Genomic DNA, 16,271 nt, shown 5'->3' on the forward strand with positions numbered 1-16,271 from the left:
TATTATTATTAGTACGTTGTTCATATGCGACCATTTTTACGAGCTGCTTTTACGAGTCCAGTCGTAGCTCCGGACTGATATCTAGGAATATGACATAACACTGTTTAACATCTCATAAGCATGACATAGGGCATGACATAGGACATGACATAGGACATGACATAGGACTATTGTTGCAAAATTGCAGTAATTTCCCCCAAATGTCCCCCCAGAAATCCTGTTTAGAAGATTCCTGGAATTACGAGGAAATAACCAGGAAATCTGGGAATCCTCTAACCAGGATTTCTCGGAAAACAAAACAGGGAATTTTGGAATAGTTATTGTAATTTTGTAACCCTACATAGCACCTTTATAACCATGTTATAGAAGAGTCATAAGACCATAATCACATTATAGACAGGTTATAATGCCTATACGAAGTGTCACGGTGCATCAAAGCTGCGTTGCTTTCAAGACATCCTCTTTGTCCTCCCTCTTTTCCCCCAGTCAACACCGTTCATCATGGCAGGGTTGTCGTACATCTCCAGGAAATGCCCTCCTCCTCCTCCTCCCTTTCTCCTCCTCCTCCTCCTCCTCCGGTCCGGTCTGGCAACACTTGCAGCAGCAGCAGCATTTGGCGGCTACCACGGCGACCACGCGGTCCCAGGGTTCTAAGGAGTGGGCCCAGAGAGGCAGGAAGTCCCAGGAGTGCAGTACCGCGGGGAGACAGCTGGGTAGCCGTGCCTGAAGCACGTTCACTATAATGATGATGATCAACAGGGCCACTATGGGAACGCCCACACCAACCAGCACCTGGCGAGAGAAGAAGAACAGTTTTACAGGTTATTTGGCTGCTACCACGGCAACCACGCGCCCAGCAGGAAGAACAGTTTTACAGGTTATTTGGCTGCTACCATGGCGACCACGCGGTCCCAGCAGGAAGAACAGTTTTACAGGTTCCCAGCAGGAAGAACAGTTTTACAGGTTATTTGGCTGCTACCACGGCAACCACGCGGTCCCAGCAGGAAGAACAGTTTTACAGGTTATTTGGCTGCTACCACGGCAACCACACGGTCCCAGCAGGAAGAACAGTTTTACAGGTTATTTGGCTGCTACCACGGCAACCACACGCCCAGCAGGAAGAACAGTCCCAGCAGGAGCAGGAAGAACAGTTTTACAGGTGGACTTAGTGGAGTTGACAGGGAGAGAGGCTTCCTTTCAATCAAATGACCAATCAAAACTAATCTGCCAAACTAACCCTGATTCAGATGACCATCCTACCCATGCTAGATTACGGAGACGTAATTTATAGATCGGCAGGTAAGGGTGCTCTCGAGCAGCTCGATGTTCTTTACCATTCGGCCATCAGATTTGCCACCAATGCTCCTTATAGGACACATCACTGCACTCTATACTCCTCTGTAAACTGGTCATCTCTGTATACCCGTCGCAAGACCCACTGGTTGATGCTTATTTATAAAAGGCCTCACTCCCCCCTATCTGAGATATCTACTGCAGCCCTCATCCTCCACATACAACACCAATTCTGCCAGTCACATCTGTTATTAAAGGTCCCCAAAGAACACACATCCTTGGGCCTCTCATCTTTTCAGTTCACTGCAGCTAGAGACTGGAATGAGCTGCAACAAACACTCAAACTGAACAGTTTTATCTCAATCTCTTAATTCAAAGACTCAATCATGGACACTCTTACTGACAGTTATGGCTGCTCGGTGTGATGTATTGTTGTCTCTACCTTCTTGCCCTTTGTGCTGTTGTCTGTGCCCAATAATGTTTGTACCATGAATTGTGCTGCTTCCATGTTGTGTTGCTGCCTTGCAATGTTATCATGTGTTGCTGCCTTGCTATGTTGTCATGTGTTGCTGCCTTGCTATGTTGTCATGTGTTGCTGCCTTGCTATGTTATCATGTGTTGCTGCCTTGCTATGTTGTCATGTGTTGCTGCCTTGCTATGTTGTCATGTGTTGCTGCCTTGCTATGTTATCATGTGTTGCTGCCTTGCTATGTTGTCATGTGTTGCTGCCTTGCTATGTTGTCGTGTGTTGCTGCCTTGCTATGTTGTCATGTGTTGCTGCCTTGCTATGTTATCATGTGTTGCTGCCTTGCTATGTTGTCATGTGTTGCTGCCTTGCTATGTTATCATGTGTTGCTGCCTTGCTATGTTGTCATGTGTTGCTGCCTTGCTATGTTGTCATGTGTTGCTGCCTTGCTATGTTGTCATGTGTTGCTGCCTTGCTATGTTGTCGTGTGTTGCTGCCTTGCTATGTTGTCATGTGTTGCTGCCTTGCTATGTTATCATGTGTTGCTGCCTTGCTATGTTATCATGTGTTGCTGCCTTGCTATGTTGTCGTCTTAGGTCTCTCTTTATGTAGTGTTGTGGTGTCTCTCGTCGTGATGTGTGTTTTGTCCTATATATTTTATGTTTTATTTTTATTTTTCATCCCAGTCCCCCTCCCCACAGGAGGCCTTTTGCCTTTGGCCTTCAACTGACTTGCCTGTTGTTAAATAAAGGTTAAGTAAAAATAAATTTAAAAAATCATTCAACCACTCACTCATCGACTATCAATCACTCAGTCAGTCAATCAATCACCCTTCCAACCACCCCTCCATCAATCCATCTCTCCACCCATCCATCCACCAATCAACCAATCACTCACCTTCCAGCCGGCCATCGATAGGCCGAAGACGAAGAGGGGCAGGAGAAAGAAGCAGGAAATGATGTAGACGCCGGCGAACCAGCGATACTCTGCCGTGATGTCACCCAGGGCCTTAGCCAATCGGATGGGGATACGGGTGAAGGGATTGGATACCACAAGATGATACCAGACACGTTGAACACGAAGTGAATCAGAGCGATCTGGGGAAGGGAGGGAGGGATGAGTGTAGAGCCCTGATCTGGGGAAGGGAGGGAGGGACAGTAGAGCCCTGAGTACCAGGCCATTAGGATCATGTGTTGCTGCCTTGCTATGTTGTCATGTATTGCTGCCTTGCTATGTTGTCATGTGTTGCTGCCTTGCTATGTGGGGTAGGGTAGGTGTGTGTGTGTGTGTGTGTGTGTGTGTGTGTGTGTGTGTGTGTGTGTGTGTGTGTGTGTGTGTGTGTGTGTGTGTGTGTGTGTGTGTGTGTGTGTGTGTGTGTGTGTGTGTGTGTGTGTCTAACCTGCAGAGCGTTGGCCAGTGTGTCTCCAGGTGCTGCCATGGCTGCCAGTATAGCCGTGGTCGTCGTGCCGATGTTGGCCCCTAGCGACAGAGGGTACGCCCTCTCGATGCTGATCACACCAATACCTACACACGAGGAGAACACTTATTACCATACACATACACATGACATAACCTGTACATACATTTACCATAGAGAGTAGAATAGGAGGTGAGGGGAGAAGAGAGGAAGGGAGGAGGAGAGAAGGAGAAGAGGAGAGGAGGGAGGAAGAAGAGGAAAGGAGGGAGGGAGGGAGGGAGGGAGGGAGGGAGGGGAGGGAGGGAGGGAGGGGAGGGAGGGAGGGAGGGAGGGAGGGAGGGAGGAGGGGGAGGGAGGGAGGGGAGGGAGAAGAGAAGAGGGAGGAGAGGGGAGAAGAGGAGGGAGAGGGGAGGAGAGGAGAGGAGGAGGAGAGGAGAGGAGAGGAGAGGAGAGGAGAGGAGAGGAGAGGGAGAGGAGAGGAGAAAAGAATAGAGAAGAGAAGAGAAGAGAAGAGAAGAGAAGAGAAGAGAAGAGAAGAGAAGAGAAGAGAAGAGAAGAGAAGAGAAGAGGAGGGAGACTCACTAACGAGTGGAGGATAGCGGAGTGAAGACAGAACTACTCTGGACGATGAAGGTCATTCCAGCTCCGACCAGGATGGCGTGTAACCAGTCACCCAGCCAAAAGGGAAAGGAAATCTACACATATACACACACACACACACACACACACACACACACACACACACACACACACACACACACACACACACACACACACACACACACACACACACACACACACAAATAATCATTTCTACATCCCTGTGAGCATGACGGTCTGTGCATACTGTATGTCCTGGTACCTTTACTAAATAGGTTTCTAACCTCAAGGGTTTCCTGGTTAAATAAAAAGTGAAATATGTCTTGCGGACATATTTGGGGAACCTATCCTGTAATTTCTGAGCAATTAGGCTACTATCTACTCATAGACATAGAATCACTAGAACAGATATTCCCAGTCAATGTCAAAGTCAACGTTGTGTTGTACATTCTATTTCTGTGGCTCTACGTTAGGATTGATTGGATAGGTATCATTAGCTAGTTAGCTAATGGCCTGGTACTCAGGGATCTGCTGTCCTCCATCAGGTCGCTAATGGCCTGGTACTCAGGGATCTGCTGTCCCTCCATCAGGTCCTAATGGTCTGGTACTCAGGGATCTGCTGTCCCTCCATCAGGTCCTAATGGTCTGGTACTCAGGGCTCTGCTGTCTCTCCATCTGGTCCTAATGGTCTGGTACTCAGGGCTCTGCTGTCCCTCCATCTGGTCCTAATGGTCTGGTACTCAGGGATCTGCTGTCCCTCCATCTGGTCCTAATGGTCTGGTACTCAGGGATCTGCTGTCCCTCCATCTGGTCCTAATGGTCTGGTACTCAGGGATCTGCTGTCCATCCATCTGGTCCTAATGGTCTGGTACTCAGGGCTCTGCTGTCCCTCCATCAGGTCCTAATGGCCTGGTACTCAGGGCTCTGCTGTCCCTCCATCTGGTCCTAATGGTCTGGTACTCAGGGATCTGCTGTCCCTCCATCAGGTCCTAATGGTCTGGTACTCTGCTGTATCTGTTCAGGGGTACTCTGCTGTCCCTCCATCAGGTCCTAATGGCCTGGTACTCAGGGCTCTGCTGTCCCTCCATCTGGTCCTAATGGTCTGGTACTCGGGATCTGCTGTCCCTCCATCTGGTCCTAATGGTCTGGTACTCAGGGCTCTGCTGTCCCTCCATCTGGTCCTAATGGCCTGGTACTCAGGGATCTGCTGTCCCCTCCATCTGGTCCTAATGGTCTGGTACTCAGGGCTCTGCTGTCCCTCCATCAGGTCCTAATGGCCTGGTACTCAGGGCTCTGCTGTCCCTCCATCTGGTCCTAATGGTCTGGTACTCAGGGCTCTGCTGGTCACTCAGGGCTCTATCTGGTCCTAATGGCCTGGTACTCAGGGCTCTATTGTCCCTCCATCAGGTCCAGAGCTAATGGCCTGGTACTCAGGGCTCTACTGTCCTCCATCTGGTCCCCTAATGGCCTGGTACTCAGGGCTCTGTGTCTCCATCAGTCCCTCCACAGGTCCTAATGGCCTGGTACTCAGGGCTCTGCAGAGCTCTATTGTCCCTCCACAGGTCCTAATGGCCTGGTACTCAGGGCTCTACTGTCCCTCCATCAGGTCCTAATGGCCTGATACTCAGGGCTCTACCCTCCATCTGTCCAATGGTACTCAGGGCTCTATTGGTCCATCAGGTCCCTATGGCCTGGTACTCAGGGCTCTATTGTCCCTCCATCAGGTCCTAATGGCCTGGTACTACAGGGCTCTACTGACACCGAATACTGACTACTACTGACTACCGAATACTGACTACTACTGAATACCTACTACTGAATACCAAATACGGACTACTACTGACTACCGAATACTGACTACTACTGACTACCGAATACTGACTACTACTGAATACCAAATACGGACTACTACTGACTACCCAATTCTGACTACTGACTACTGGTCTGACTACTAACTGGTTACTGACTATTACTGGCTGATAACTAGAGACTATTGACAACAGACGAATGACTACAGACTACTACAGACTAATGACTAATACTAACTACTATTGTCCGACTACCACGGACTAATATCTACTGACTAGAACTGACTACTAACTAATAACTACTGACTACTACTGACTACTACTGACTAATAACAAATGTCTACTTATAACTACTGACAACTACTCAGAATAACTATCTTCAAAGTAATGACTCGGGACGTCGGGCTTTGAAATGAAAGCTTATTTTAGCTCCATACTACTTATTCACGTGACATTTAACTACTTTAGAATCTACAAAACAATAAAGAAAGTTACTAGTGAAGGTCAGGATAAACACTTGTCACTTGTACATAACTGGCGCGTTTTCTCTCTCTACTTCCTGTCGCAAGGCATTCTGGAACTTGCAGTCAAAACGCAATACAATACTAACCAATAAAACAAAAATATGTATGTAGTTCTCTCGGACTATCTCCAACACAATTCTATAACAATTACGTAAATAACTGTAAAGAAAAGATCTTTAGATACAGCTCAATTAATTAACTAACTGCAAACATTAACTATGTAACCCATTAAAAAGTTACAACAATTACTGAATAATAACAAATGTGTACTACTGACTACTGAATACTTCTAACAAATGACTACAGACTACAACTGCTCACTATCTATCCCCACCATCATCATCATCACCACCATTTGACCAATCACCACCATCATCATCCATCACCATCATCACCACCACCATCATCATCATCATCACCACCACCACCACCATCATCATCCCCACCACCATCATCATCATCACCATCACCACCACCACCATCACCACCATCACCACCATCAAATCATCACCATCACCATCACCATCAATATCATCATCATCATCATCATCATCATCATCATCATCACCACCATCATCACCCCACCACCATCATCATCATCATCACCATCATCACCACCATCATCATCACCATCACCCACCATCATCATCATCATCACCATCATCATCATCATCATCACTACTGATCATCATCATCATCATCATCATCATCATCATCATCCCCACCATCATCATCATCACCACCATCACCACCATCATCACCACCACCACCATCATCATCATCACCACCATCATCATCATCATCATCATCATCATCATCACCATCATCATCATCATAACCATCATCATCATCATCACCATCATCATCTACCACCATCACCACCATCATCACCATCACCACCATCATCACCATCATCATCATCACCATCATCACCACCACCATCATCATCACCATCACCATCATCATCATCACCATCATCATCATCATCATCACCACCACCATCATCATCACCATCACCACCATCATCATCACATCATCATCATCATCATCATCATCATCATCATCATCATCATCATCATCATCATCATCATCATCATCATCACCACCATCACCATCATCATCATCATCACCACCATCATCATCATCATCATCATCATCATCATCATCATCATCACCATCATCATCATCATCATCACCATCATCATCATCATCATCATCATCATCATCATCATCATCACCATCATCATCATCACCACCATCATCATCATCATCACCATCATCACCATCATCATCATCATCACCATCATCATCATCATCACCATCACCACCATCATCATCATCACCACCATCACCATCATCATCACCATCACCATCATCATCATCATCATCATCATCATCATCATCACCACCATCATCACCATCATCACCATCATCATCATCATCATCATCATCATCATCATCATCATCACCATCATCACCATCATCATCATCATCATCACATCACCATCATCACCATCATCATCACCATCATCATCATCACCACCATCACCACCATCATCACCATCATCATCATCATCACCATCACCACCATCATCACCATCACCATCATCACCATCATCACCATCATCATCCTCACCACCATCAATCATCACCATCATCATCACCATCATCATCATCATCACCATCATCACCATCATCATCATCACCACCATCATCACCATCATCATCATCACCACCATCACCATCATCACCACCATCATCATCATCTTCACCATCACCATCATCATCATCATCATCATCATCACCATCATCATCATCATCATCATCACCATCATCAGAATGTATGCATCATCATCACATCATCACCACCATCATCATCACCAAATCATCATATCATCATCATCATCATCACCATCATCATCACCATCATCATCCATGGCCCTCACCATCATCATCCTCACCATTCCTCACCCATCATCATCATCACCATCATCATCATGTTCATCACCATCATCACCACCACCAACATCATCATCATCATCATCATCATCATCACATCATCATCAGACATCATCACCATCATCACCAGGACCATCAGAGCCACCATAATCATCATCACCATCATCATCATCACCATCATTCACAATCATCATCACCACCATCATACCTGGGGAGGGATCACACATGACTTACCATCACGCTTTGGATAACCATCATCATCCTCACCATAATTATATTAATAATCATCATCATCACCATCACCACCATGGCCCTCATCCTCTCTCCTCTTCCTCACTCCTCTTCCTTACCCTCTGGACCTGTGACAAGCACCATTACCTGATGACCACCGCACCTTCCCTGGCATGGAGTTGAGCAGCTTGACGATGAGGATGAGACAGGGAACACAGCACCAGGAGAGACAGAGCCAGCAGGATCAGGCCTACGCAGGTCAGACAGGTCCACACTCACAAAGATATGACTACCAGACAGGGAGGGACACACACACTCAGACACAAACACACATTACCTGGGGACACACACACACACACACACACACACACACACACACACACACACACACACACACACACACACACACACACACTCAGACACACACACACACACACACACACTCAGACAGAAACAGAATATAAATGCTGATAAAAGTATCTACAGTATTTGAAGACTCCGTGTGAAAGGTGGACATGGTAGCTCCAAATAGCACCCTATTCCCTATATAGTGCACTACTATAGACCAGAGCCCTATTCCCTATATAGTGCACTACTTTAGACCAGGGCCCTATTCCCTATATAGTGCACTACTATAGACCAGAGCCCTATTCCCTATATAGTGCACTACTATAGACCAGGGCCCTATTCCCTATATAGTGCACTACTTTAGACCAGAGCCCTATTCCCTATATAGTGCACTACTTTAGACCAGGGCCCTATTCCCTATATAGTGCACTACTTTAGACCAGGGCCCTATTCCCTATATAGTGCACTACTTTAGACCAGAGCCCTATTCCCTATATAGTGCACTACTTTAGACCAGAGCCCTATTCCCTATATAGTGCACTACTTTAGACCAGAGCCCTATTCCCTATATAGTGCACTACTATAGACCAGAGCCCTATTCCCTATATAGTGCACTACTATAGACCAGAGCCCTATTCCCTATATAGTGAACAACTAGTGACCAGAGCCCTATTCCCTATATAGTGCACTACTATAGACCAGAGCCCTATTCCTATATAGTGAACAACTAGTGACCAGAGCCCTATTCCTATAGTGAACTAATAGTACCAGAGCCCTATTCCCTATATAGTGTAAATTACTTTAGACCAGAGCCCTATTCCCTATATAGTGCACTACTTAGACCAGAGCCCTATTCCCTTTATAGTGCATCACGACTAGAGCCCCATTGGCCTCAGTATAGGGCCATTGGAGACAGACGGAAGTTGTCATGGGAACAGTGTTTCCTGCTTGTTGACTGTGTACGTACATGTCTGTATGTTGTAGGTCTCTGAGATGTTATGTAGAGTGTAGCAGAGGTCCTGGGAACACCAACAGAGGGCTGGGGAGGTGCAGTTCTCTGCCCGGGGGACCGTCTCATTCCTCAGGGTCTGGAACACACACACACACACACACACACAAGTGTTGATGCATTGATGCAGTTAGCGTGTTGGAGCATGTTTGGTGTGTTGTTAGCATGTTTGTTGGTTTTATGTGAAGTGTGTTGTTGGCATGTTTGGGTAACATGTTGGTTTATGTGTGTGGTGTGTTGTTATACGTTTGGGACGTGTTGTTAGTATGTTTGGGTAAATATGTTGGTTTATGTTTGGTGTGTTGTTAGTATGTTTGGGTAACATGTTGGAGTATGTTTGGTGTGTTGTTAGCATGTTTGGGTAACATGTTGGTTTATGTTTGGTGTGTTGTTAGTACGTTTGGGTAACATGTTGAGTATGTTTGGGTAAATATGTTGGAGTATGTTTGGTGTGTTGTTAGTATGTTTGGGTAACATGTTGGCTTATGTTTGGTGTGTTGTTATACGTTTGGGTAACATGTTGGAGTATGTTTGGGTAACATGTTGGAGTATGTTTGGTGTGTTGTTAGTATGTGTTTGGGTAATATGTTGGATATGTTTGTGTGTTGTTAGTATGTTTGGGTAACATGTTGGTTTATGTTTGGTGTGTTGTTAGTATGTTTGGGTAAATATGTTGAGTATGTTTGGTGTGTTGTTAGCATGTTTGGGTAACATGTTGGTTTATGTTTGGTGTGTTGTTAGTATGTTTGGGTAACATGTTGGTTTATGTTTGGTGTGTTGTTAGTATGTTTGGGTAACATGTTGGTTTATGTTTGGTGTGTTGTTAGTATGTTTGGGTAACATGTTGGTTTATGTTTGGTGTGTTGTTAGTATGTTTGGGTAACATGTTGGAGTATGTTTGGGTAACATGTTGGAGTATGTTTGGTGTGTTGTTAGTATGTTTGGGTAACATGTTGGAGTATGTTTGGTGTGTTGTTAGTATGTTTGGGTAACATGTTGGAGTATGTGTGGTGTGTTGTTAAGCAATACGTAACTGAACGAAGTACAACTGAAGGTTACGTATTGCTTATATTACAGTTTTTCTCAATTGCTAAAACACTAAAATGGCTGAAACAAAGTTCTCAGTTGCCTGGGCTCATTTAGCTAATTATGCAGTCTGTTGTCAATACCTTTAACCATTTCACATCTCACTTAGACTTTTCAACAAAACTCTAAACACATTCTCATTTTCAAAACACATTCTCCTGCACTCTAATGCACATGTCATCCATACTGGTAAACACAAGTGGCAACAATCAAATACAAATAGAGAACACATGTCATTGATTGAACAGAACCTCAAAATGGATGTAACCTGTTTCAAATGATGCGACACAACCAATATAAGCCGGATTTGAGAGCAAACAGGTTGTTGGAGGTGGGAAGGAGAAAGTCTGAGAATGGAGAGAAGAAACAATGTGAGAGGGCGAGCACGAGTGCGTATGTGAGGTGGGGCGCCAGAAGAGGAAGAGGAGGAGGAGGGCAAGAAAGACGAAGAGGAGGACGAAGAGGAAGACAAAGAGTGGGAATATCGGATTAAATTTGAGCAACAGTTATATACCATGTTATTGTCCCTGGACTGGCAATGAGAGAAGCAGGACTTAGAGTGCAAACCCGATTTGAGTCGATTTTCTGTGTCCACCATAGTAAGGACATTCAGAGCAGAGAACAGGTACAGGATACTACTGTATTTTTGTAATTGCAAATTGACTGTACTACACTATATGCAGCTGTTTCAATAGACATTTGTAAAGTGAATCACTGTTTGTATTGTACTGTATGAATATGTTTTGTAACTGCACAACTACTTTATGTAGAATTACAAGGCTGACACATGCAGGTGGGAAGGACTATTCACTCTGGAGCAAGAGGCCGTTATAGTTGGCATGGTCCTTCAAGATAATGCAATACGACTCAGAAGAAAATCCAGGAACGAGGATAAGACAAACACACTTCCAGGGAATCGACAGTTTGAGCATTTACACCATTGGCCGTGTCGTAACAGGATGCGAATGAAACCAGTATACAGACCTTTTGAGGCTGTTCATAATTATGTTGCAATATTTATGTTGTAATATCTATGTTGTAATATCTATGTTGTAATATCTATGTTGTAATATCTATGTTGCAATATTTATGTTGTAATATCTATGTTGTAATATCTATGTTGTAATATCTATGTTGTAATATCTATGTTGCAATATTTATGTTGTAATATCTATGTTGTAATATCTATGTTGTAATATCTATGTTGCAATATTTATGTTGTAATATCTATGTTGTAATATCTATGTTGCAATATCTATTTTGTAATATCTATGGTGTAAATCTATGTTGTAATATCTATGTTTATAACTAACGTGCTTTTAGCTACTGTCAACGCCACTGTTTCCATTCCCAGATTAGCCCTGTGGCACCCTATTCCCTTTATAGTGCACTACTGTCGAAGAGACCTATGGCACCCTATTCCCTTTATAGTGCACTACTGTTGAAGAGCCCTATGGCAGCCTATTCCTTTATAGTGCACTACTGTTGAAGAGCCCTATGGCACCCTATTCCCTTTATAGTGCACTACTGTCGAAGAGACCTATGGCACCCTATTCCTTTATAGTGCACTACTGTTGAAGAGCCCTATGGCAGCCTATTCCCTTTATAGTGCACTACTGTTGAAGAGCCCTATGGCAGCCTATTCCCTTTATAGTGCACTACTGTTGAAGAGCCCTATGGCACCCTATTCCCTCTATAGTACACTACTGTTGAAGAGCCCTATGGCAGCCTATTCCCTTTATAGTGGACTACTGTTGAAGAGCCCTATGGCACCCTATTCCCTTTATAGTGCACTACTGTTGAAGAGCCCTGTGGCAGCCTATTCCCTTTATAGTGCACTACTGTTGAAGAGCCCTGTGGCACCCTATTCCCTTTATAGTGCACTACTGTTGAAGAGCCCTGTGGCAGCCTATTCCCTTTATAGTGTACTACTGTTGAAGAGCTCTATGGCACCCTATTCCCTTTATAGTGTACTACTGTTGAAGAGCCCTGTGGCACCCTATTCCCTCTATAGTGCACTACTGTTGAAGAGCCCTGTGGCAGCCTATTCCCTTTATAGTGCACTACTGTTGAAGAGCCCTGTGGCACCCTATTCCCTTTATAGTGCACTACTGTTGAAGAGCCCTGTGGCACCCTATTCCCTTTATAGTGCACTACTGTTGAAGAGCCCTGTGGCACCCTATTCCCTTTATAGTGCACTACTGTTGAAGAGCCCTGTGGCACCCTATTCCCTTTATAGTGCACTACTGTTGAAGAGCCCTATGGCACCCTATTCCCTTTATAGTGCACTACTGTTGAAGAGCCCTGTGGCACCCTATTCCCTCTATAGTGTACTACTGTTGAAGAGCCCCGTGGCACCCTATTCCCTTTATAGTGCACTACTGTTGAAGAGCCCTGTGGCACGCTATTCCCTTTATAGTGCACTACTGTTGAAGAGCCCTGTGGCAGCCTATTCCCTTTTTATAGTGTACTACTGTTGAAGAGCCCTGTGGCACCCTATTCCCTTTATAGTGCACTACTGTTGAAGAGCCCTGTGGCACCCTATTCCCTCTATAGTGTACTACTGTTGAAGAGCCCTGTGGCACCATATTCCCTTTATAGTGCACTACTGTTGAAGAGCCCTGGTCAAAAGAAGTCTACTATAAAAGGAATGATGTGCCATTTAAGACACATGTCAGGCTCATGCTGATACGCAACGTAACGTAACAACACTGCTAGCTAGCCAGCTAGCCCCCGAATAGCAGCACTGCAGAAACTATTACACTCAACGGAACGACTTGATTAGTGTAGTGTCAACAACGCAGCCACTGCCAGCTAGCCTACAAAGTCAACAACGCAGCCACTGCCAGCTAGCCTACTTCAGCAGTACTGTATCATTTTAATCATTTTAGTCAATAAGATTCTTGCTACGTCAGCTTAACTTTCTGAACATTCGAGACGTGTAGTCCACTTGTCATTCCAATCTCCTTTGCATTAGCGTAGCCTCTTCTGTAGCCTGTCAACTATGTGTCTGTCTATCCCTGTTCTCTCCTCTCTGCACAGACCATACAAACGCTCCACACCGCGTGGCCGCGGCCACCCTAATCTGGTGGTCCCAGCGCGCACGACCCACGTGGAGTTCCAGGTCTCCGGTAGCCTCTGGAACTGCCGATCTGCGGCCAACAAGGCAGAGTTAATCTCAGCCTATGCCTCCCTCCAGTCCCTCGACTTCTTGGCACTGACGGAAACATGGATCACCACAGACAACACTGCTACTCCTACTGCTCTCTTCGTCCGCCCACGTGTTCTCGCACACCCCGAGAGCTTCTGGTCAGCGGGGTGGTGGCACCGGGATCCTCATCTCTTCCAAGTGGTCATTCTCTCTTTCTCCCCTCACCCATTTGTCTATCGCCTCCTTGAATTCCATGCTGTCACAGTTACCAGCCCTTTCAAGCTTAACATCCTTATCATTTATCGCCCTCCAGGTTCCTCAGAGAGTTCATCAATGAGCTTGATACCTTGATAAGCTCCTTTCCTGAGGACGGCTCACCTTCACAGTGCTGGGCGACTTTAACCTCCCTTAATGTTTACCTTTGACTCATTCCTCTCTGCCTCCCTTCTTTCCACCTCTCCTCTTTGACCTCACCCTCTCACCTTCCCCCTCTACTCACAAGGCAGCAGGCAATACGCCGACCTCATCTTTACTAGATGCTGTTCTTCCACTAACCTCATTGCAACTCCTCCAAGTCTCCGACCACTACCTTGTATCCTTTTCCCTCTCGCTCTCATCTAACACCTCCCACAATGCCCCTACTGGATGGTATCGCGCTGTCCTTAACCTTTTTCGCTTCTCTCTCCCCGCTACTCTCTCCTCTTCCATCCTATCATCTCTTCCTCTGCTCATACCTTCTCCAACCTATCTCCTGATTCTGCCTCCTCAACCCTCCTCTCCTCCCTTTCTGCATCCTTTGACTCTCTATGTCCCCTATCCTCCAGGCCGGCGCGGTCCTCCCCTCCCGCCCGTGGCTCGACGACTTCATTGCGAGCTCACAGAACAGGGCTCCGGGCAGCTGAGCGGAAATGGAGGAAAACTCGTCTTGCGGACCTGGCATCCTTTCACTCCCTCCTCTCTACATTTTCCTCCTCTGTCTCTGCTGCTAAAGCCATTTTCTACCACTCTAAATTCCAAGCATCTGCCTCTAACCCTAGGAAGCTCTTTGCCACCTTCTCTCACTCCTGAATCCTCCTCCTCTCCTTCTCTGCAGATGACTTCGGCAACCATTTTGAAAAGAAGGTCGACACGACATCCGATCCTCGCTTGCTAAGTCAAATGGCACCGCTGGTTCTGTTTGACACTGCCCTACCCTGTGCTCTGACTTTTTTCCTCTCTCCCAGATGAAATCTCAAGGTTTTGTGACGGCCGCCGCCCAAACAACCTGCCCGCTTGACCCTATCCTCCTTCTTCTCCAGACCATTTCCTCCGGAGACCTTCTCCCTTACCTCACCTCGCTCATCAACTCATCCCCTGACCGCTGGCTGCTACGCCTTCCGTCCTCAAGAGAGCGAGAGCGGCACCCTTCTGGAAAAACCTACACTCAATCCCTCCGATGTCAACAACTACAGACCAGTATCCCTTCTTTCTTTTCTCTCCAAAACTCTTGAACGTGCCGTCCTTGGCCAGCTCTCCCGCTATCTCTCTCAGAATGACCTTCTTGATCCAAATCAGTCAGGTTTCAAGACTAGTCATTCAACTGAGACTGCTCTTCTCTGTATCACGGAGGCGCTCCGCACTGCTAAAGCTAACTCTCTCTCCTCTGCTCTCATCCTTCTAGACCTATCGGCTGCCTTCGATACTGTGAACCATCAGATCCTCCTCTCCACCCTCTCCGAGTTGGGCATCTCCGGCGCGGCCCACGCTTGGATTGCGTCCTACCTGACAGGTCGCTCCTACCAGGTGGCGTGGCGAGAATCTGTCTCCTCACCACGCGCTCTCACCACTGGTGTCCCCCAGGGCTCTGTTCTAGGCCCTCTCCTATTCTCGCTATACACCAAGTCACTTGGCTCTGTCATAACCTCACATGGTCTCTCCTATCATTGCTATGCAGACGACACACAATTAATCTCTCCTTTCCCCTTCTGATGACCAGGTGGCGAATCGCATCTCTGCATGTCTGGCAGACATATCAGTGTGGATGACGGATCACCACCTCAAGCTGAACCTCGGCAAGACGGAGCTGCTCTTCCTCCCGGGGAAGGACTGCCCGCTCCATGATCTCGCCATCACGGTTGACAACTCCATTGTGTCCTCCTCCCAGAGCGCTAAGAACCTTGGCGTGATCCTGGACAACACCCTGTCGTTCTCAACTAACATCAAGGCGGTGGCCCGTTCCTGTAGGTTCATGCTCTACAACATCCGCAGAGTACGACCCTGCCTCACACAGGAAGCGGCGCAGGTCCTAATCCAGGCACTTGTCATCTCCCGTCTGGACTACTGCAACTCGCTGTTGGCTGGGCTCCCTGCCTGTGCCATTAAACCCCTACAACTCATCCA

At 46.4% G+C, this 16,271-nt stretch overlaps 1 protein-coding gene and 1 long non-coding RNA gene across 4 annotated transcripts in view; one reads left to right on the plus strand and one right to left on the minus strand.

Moving 5' to 3' along the window:
- The window catches only part of LOC127908043 (uncharacterized), a 1,801-nt gene extending 1,601 nt beyond the window's left edge, over positions 1 to 200 (plus strand). For all 3 annotated transcript variants that reach the window (XR_008066034.1, XR_008066035.1, XR_008066036.1), the window contains one exon: positions 1 to 200. This exon is cut by the window's left edge and continues 544 nt beyond it. This is a non-coding gene — a long non-coding RNA (uncharacterized LOC127908043).
- A 35-nt stretch (positions 201 to 235) lies between these two features.
- On the minus strand, positions 236 to 14,419 carry LOC127907900 (sodium-dependent phosphate transport protein 2B-like). Its single transcript, XM_052464364.1, has 5 exons — positions 14,392 to 14,419; positions 8,446 to 8,548; positions 3,159 to 3,283; positions 2,657 to 2,856; positions 236 to 792 (listed from the first exon to the last, which is right to left on the minus strand). The coding sequence occupies exons 1-5, from the start codon at positions 14,417 to 14,419 to the stop codon at positions 487 to 489; spliced, it is 762 nt and encodes a 253-aa protein (XP_052320324.1). The 3' UTR covers positions 236 to 486.
- Between the last annotated feature and the right edge of the window lie 1,852 nt (positions 14,420 to 16,271).

This window comes from Oncorhynchus keta, chromosome 16, assembly GCF_023373465.1.
Source record: "Oncorhynchus keta strain PuntledgeMale-10-30-2019 chromosome 16, Oket_V2, whole genome shotgun sequence".
NCBI lineage: Eukaryota > Metazoa > Chordata > Actinopteri > Salmoniformes > Salmonidae > Oncorhynchus > Oncorhynchus keta.

Bases quoted from the DNA above. Each gene is read 5' to 3' on its own strand.
- LOC127907900 (XM_052464364.1), bottom strand. From the start codon at position 14,419: ATGAGGTCGGCGTATTGCCTGCTGCCTT. The intron at 8,549-14,391 runs GTGAGTAGAGGG...TGACCTGCGTAG, and splicing joins GGCGTATTGCCTGCTGCCTT to GCCTGATCCTGCTGGCTCTG. The intron at 793-2,656 runs GTGAGTGATTGG...TTCTCTCGCCAG, and splicing joins TATCGATGGCCGGCTGGAAG to GTGCTGGTTGGTGTGGGCGT.